The following is a 6,206-nucleotide window of genomic DNA, read 5'->3' as shown; positions in this document are numbered from 1 at the left end:
TACAGAAGACGTTACAGGTCTGTGAGAGCCAGAGATTTTCCTTGTTTGAGGTGACCAAATACTTATTTTCCACCCTAATTTACGAATAAATTCTTTAAAAATCCTACCATGTGAATTCATGGATTTTTTTTCCACATTCTGTCTCTTCCCATTGTAGATGCTAGAGCTTGAGAAAAGACACAGAGAGAGAGAGAGACTGGCAGAAGCCAGATAAAGACAAAAAAGGATCGTAGTGCAGGTCATGAGAGTCATATCAATGATTATCACAAAGTCTCTTTAATTTGACTCCACATGACTCAGAGTATTTTTTTGGATACATACACCACACGGAGATCTGCTTTTTGGGTCCTTTGCTGTAATGAAAGTGCTGGAAAAATGATAAAATATGACACATACACGGTTCTCCAAATAATAGCTCTTTTTTTTCCAAACTAATATCTTTCTAACAACAGCGAGGAGCTTTTCCTTCACATGTATACCAAACAGGGAAGGTACTTAGTGAAACTCAGTTCACTGTTCAGTCAGTGAAGTTTCAAACTATTTGTCTTTTCTCTTAAATTCACATGTGATCTGTCTAACTGCTACCATATATCAATATGTGGATCTTCCAGGGTAGGGAGTTTTTTTTTAATGTTCTAGTGAGCTGTTTCACTATTGCATTAGTGGTGAAGTGCAGCATCTGAGGGTAATTTTCTGTAGTATTGATTGGATTATGGCCACTCATTGTCCTTTGGGCTGTCCAGGGACAATCCTTGAGGAGCCTTCTGGGTTAGGCTATCTCCAGCACTGCTGCACATGCAAACAAACATAAGCATACATACGAACAATAGGTCCACAATTATGTCTGTGGAAGTCATTGGGTATTTTGAGAAGCTGAAAGGCACTCGAAACAAGGTGACACGTGAGGATCAAACATATAGGAGCTTTGTTTCAAGGGGGTTTGTAAGAAACTTCATAAGTCATGGTACAGTGCTGTCAGTGCTGCTGACTGTTTGGACCTCACTGCAGACAACAGAGAAGAGACACGTGTATACAATTCAGCCTTCTGTACAACCCTTCTGTGTTAACAAGCTTGTCAGTCAGGTCGGTCCTTACTTGACTTATGAGGGTTGTATCCAAAAACAAAGAACAAGAAGACAAAATGTTTACTTTGTACACTGCAATTTAAAGCAGTCCACTCTTTCTTCTGGTCCATAATTTCATCGTTTTTTTACACCTTCACTATGACAAAGACATATTCGTGTTATATGGGATAGAAAACATGGGTGGTCAGTCATACTGAACACAAGATCACACAGGACCTTCTTCAGTGTAGAGGCCACCTTGTACTTAGATGATTGAATTGGCTATAACATAATTGTGTTTTATTTCTCTTCCAAACTGGAGTTGTTTATTTTAATCTCACTGGAGCTACTCATGACTGGATTTTGTTATTATTTGTCAGTTGGAAGTTTGAAAAGAACATCTTAGGCTCTCAGGCTTAAGGCAATAAATTGCTTTCTTTTCATATTGTATCATTAATGCCAAGTCTGAGTGTTGAACTTTTAAACTGTCCAGATTTTACATGCATAATTATTACTTTGATGTTTGGATTGACACGAACAGTAGTTAAAGTCTGAAGCTGGTCATTATGTCGGCTCCCACATTCATGTTTAGCCAGATTTCTGGCTGTGGGTATTAAGTGGGTATTATGAAGGCTCCGTGCCCCACAAAGTCACACAGTAATCTCCAGATTTTACAGAGGTTTACTGAAACCACTGAAATCATGTCAGCATATCTACCGTGAACGTTTCTTTATGACAGGGATGTTGCTAGATACCTGCACTGTGTCTCTACTTTGATCCTTCTGTCTGTTGTGTACTTTGTACTTACTTTGATAGTGCAAGATCTTCATGGTGTCTTGAATCTGACATGCTCTTTGGTGCACTTGAAAATGACCACTACAACCTTTAAATGTCATGCCAGCTGTCCCATTTGCAACTTGTCAAGCAACATGCAACATTAAATTCTTCTTTAGTGACAATGGGAATTGAAAATGAACAGACATCAAAGAATGCATTAACAAATCAAAAGACAATAAGCTGCAAATAAATGTGCTGCTTTAAGCTAACACTGGTCTTATCATTAGCATTGGCGGTGGATGCTCCTTATGCTGGTTTTAAACTGTTCTGCAAATAAGCCAAAATGGTTGAGAACATACATTCCATCATAGCCAAATTGATAGCAGGTGTCGCAATAATACATCTTAGGTAAAGTGTTGGGTTAATAAATGCATTAATATCAGATACCACATACCATCATGCATTTCTTTGTGAAATAATGATCAAAAATGAAAGAAACGCAAAGGAACAACAGAGGTTATCTTGCATTCTTTGTATTAATTAACCTATGTGATCGCTTCAACAGTCTAATTCAAATGAACTATGTAAGTGCTAATGCCTGGCAAATACAGTGTGGTCACATGACATTTACAGAGGTGAGACCGAGGTTAGATGCTAGGCTGTTTAGGTCTAATTTTCACAGTTTGTGACTTTAAATTATAGTTGAGGGAAATTATAATAAGAGTCTTGTCAGTCTGCGATTACATCTAATATCTGGTATCTGCTTTGTTTGTATTTTCTACATACAAACACCCACCCTATTGGATAGGGATAAACCTTGTTCTCATTGTTCAGTTTAAAATAGACTCAAAAGAGATTCTTGCTGTGTGGTAACAGCTTTTAAACAGAAGGCAGCTTAGATCTTTTGCTCTCTCTTACTAGTTTCTTCTCTTCCTCCCTATACTCACACAGCTCCATTTCTTTTCTTCCCTTTGTGGCACTGAACTCTAAACCTCTGTCAGATTCTTTCTGCGAGTAGCACAGATCTGCTGGGTTTGATACCAAGTTAACAAAATACTGAAATGCGATGCATGCTCCATTAAAAGCATATCTAAGTACTAAGTGAAGGCAGCTGCACTTGTTTGAGTTCTGTGAACGGCAGGCGCAAACTAATTGAATGAGGGCTAGATTTCTGCTCCTTTAAAGCAATTAACCACTCTCCCAAGCTGTCTGATTGAGCCAGTCGTGCATGGCTTTCTTTTTCACCCATTTGCTCAGAGAAACTTTGGCTTTAGAGTAAGTAGAAATAAACTTCTCAGTTTCTGGAAACAAATGAATAAATATTGTATCTGAACCAAACTCCCTGAAGAAAAATAATAAAACACTAAGGAATATTATTCTATTATAATGTATGGGTATTTATTAAAAATTGAATAGTAAATATTTCAAAACATTTTTTAAAAGGGGATACAGCTTATTTTGTGTATTTATCACATAATATTGAATTTTATAGTAAAAAGCTGTTCCTGCAAAAAAACAAAAAAACAAAACAAAATAATACTGAAAAATAATGATAAAAAATACCAGAATTAAAATAAATAAATATTGACTGAAATGTGCTGGTTTTAAAAACAAAACAAAAATTAAATCTGTGCCTTGAAAATCGTTCAAATTCAGTGAAATTAACCATTTAACTAAGTTTGGTTGTGTTTGTTTACATATGCATAGGAGTCTTGACCGTTTAACTTTTGTGGTGTTGAATCTGAAAAAATCTGAAAACAACCTGTTTGATTGACTGATGCAAACATCTATTTAAACATCCGAGGACTCAGTTGCTTCCCTTAACCAGTTACATGTCCCTGGTGTTGTGTGTGTTTTGTCTTTCATTGCCATTTTTTAAAAATAAATGTATTTTATTTTGTCATTTTGCTGTTGTGGTTTAACAACTCTTAAGAGCAGCTCCTTTCTTAATGGTTCCCTTTCTGTAGGATTTTAGTTAAAACAAAAAAAAGAAAGAAATTTTGAAGCAAATAGCCGTGGATTGGATCACTCCTGTGTACCTCTACATTAAACAATTTGGAGCAAGGTAAGGGTGTTCTGGTAACCACCTGGCATCTGTTGCCAGATGTGAACATAAGGGAATCAGTCAATGATGCAACTGGGTCTGCACCGCGTTTATTTAAACATAAGCATGGTGTGAGTGATGCAAGACTTCTGTTGGAGGTGGGAGACATAATTGTTATAGTGGCTGTCAAAACCACACTGATGCTAACAGCTATTTAGACATCCCGGGAGCAGTTGCCTCCTTCAGTCAATTATCGTGCATTTCCCTGATTTTATGTGTGGGTGAAAATATTTGTGTGTTGTCGTCTGCCATTGCCATTTCTTGTTTTTCATCTCTCTCTGAAGCACTGGAGATTCATTAAGGACAGGACAAGACCAGTGATGACAGTTCCTTTCATGTCCCCAGGGGAAATACAATAAGCTTGCTGCGTCTCTCTCTCATCTTCCTGTAGCTCTGCCTCCTTGTACTGCCTATTAGTGTCAAGGTTCGATGTCTGCGCTGTCAACTTCCAGTATTTATGTTCTTTATTGCTGTTTTTTTTACTCTCCTGTGGCATTTCTCTCAACTTTTGCTGCTAGTGAAAGCTTTACACTTTTTTTTTTTTTTTTTTTTTTTAATTTTTCTTGTATTTGCAGTGTTTTCTCATGGCCATGCTCCATATTCTGTCTCCTTTTAAACGAAGGCCCTTCTGCCCTCCACCGCCAGGTCACGGTTACTGTTCATGTGGACGGTGCATCTGTGAGGAGGGCTGGTTTGGGAAGCTGTGCCAGTTCCCCAGGTCTTGTGATATGAGCGATGCCCAGAGCAAGGAGCTTTGTGAGACTTCTGATGGTGTTATATGCAGTGGAAAAGGTGAGCAGTATTTCCTTTTGTTCGGTGGTGTTTGGGAAAAACATTTCTAAAAGTTAATATTTGAATTTCAACTGAGAAGAACATTTTCATGGCCCGTTTGATAAAAAAAAAAAGTTTGGTAAATACACACATGTCAAATAGTACAAAAACACAAAATGTACATTTATTTATGTTTTAAAGATTGTAGGTCATAAGTATGAATATGATGTAGAATACTGGATTCAATATCAATGTAAACTAGCTGGAATAGCAATAATAGTATGCTAATATAATGAACATCTACTGAAAGCTGATCATATTCCACACATAAAAGAGCAATGCAACAAAAGTATAACCACATATTTTTTCTAAAAATCTTAGAAATTCAGAAACCTATTTCCCATTCCCATTGTTTTCAAATGCACATATCATTCAAACAGTTGAAATGCATAAATATGCAGTGTTGGGAAGGTTACTTTTAAAATGTATTTCACTACAGATTACAGAATACATGCCCCAAAATGTATTTTGTAACATATTCCGTTACGTTACTCAATGAGAGTAACGTATTCTGAATACTTTGGATTACTTAATATACTATCATGCTTTTTACAACTACATGAATGTCCTATTGCTGTGTGATTTATTACTATTACTAAAGGTTATTTGCCATACCAACTAGATTTTTAAATCTTAATATAAATGAGTAAGAGTAGGGTGGACATTAGGCAAGGCTGCACTTTTTGAAGCGATCTCATATAGAAAACTAGCTTTACTTTGTTGTCTTGGTCAACTTTGTATATATATATTTACATGCTTCCATCTCCCGTTTCTGGTCGGTGACATCTCTTACTTTTCGACAATTTTTTTCTCCTTCCCTCATGCTCACAGACACATAACGGGTATAGCAGTCCATTCTCCCTGCAGCACGGACTACGCTGCCCATGAGGCTACATTCTTTAGGGCTATGCCTGTAACACTCTACCTATTGCCTTCATATTAAATCTTTTTTGTGAATAATTTTTTAAAATATTTCTTCATGTCATTATGCGGGCCGCAAGTAGAGGTGACATGGGCTGCAAGATTGAGACACAGACATGAGAGCCTCTTAATGCATTTTTTGTTTGGGTTTCCACCGGCGTGGACACCAAAAATATAGAGTTCATATCCTTATGTATAGTATACCTATGAAACTATACAGTCGTATAGTAGTATAATATATCTGAATTGTGCAGGGCTGATTCCTGGTTATTACACAGAAATCATCACAATTCTTAAAGCTTGTTTTTATTAGCTTGTTAACGTGGTATTAATTAGAAACTACCACACATTTTTCCAAGTAGTATGCTTCAGCAATAACCATAATATTAACACTATTGCCTTGAAAGAAACATTTTATATTATTAGCAGACTGTATTGTTGACTTGTATATCACTATGCTATTTCTATTTGGTTTTGGCTTATATGCATACATTTATATCCACATTGCA

General features: G+C 36.6%; 1 protein-coding gene across 2 annotated transcripts in view; it reads left to right on the top strand.

The window, feature by feature from the left end:
* Positions 1-6,206, top strand: part of itgbl1 (integrin, beta-like 1) — a 62,521-nt gene that overhangs the window by 49,403 nt on the left and 6,912 nt on the right. The window contains exon 9 of one of the 2 annotated variants that reach the window (XM_005733788.1): positions 4,591-4,737. In XM_005733788.1, the coding sequence (XP_005733845.1) occupies positions 4,591-4,737 (147 nt within the window). Of the gene's footprint in view, positions 1-4,567; positions 4,738-6,206 lie in introns of those variants that run through there. The other variant, XM_013911064.1, reaches the window with a different exon arrangement.

This window comes from Pundamilia nyererei, unplaced genomic scaffold (assembly GCF_000239375.1).
Source record: "Pundamilia nyererei isolate P.nyererei 1_Seehausen unplaced genomic scaffold, PunNye1.0 scaffold00055, whole genome shotgun sequence".
Classification (NCBI taxonomy): Eukaryota; Metazoa; Chordata; class Actinopteri; order Cichliformes; family Cichlidae; genus Pundamilia; species Pundamilia nyererei.
Note: the sequence above shows the minus strand (reverse complement) of the source record. Positions and strands in the feature narration are given on the sequence as shown.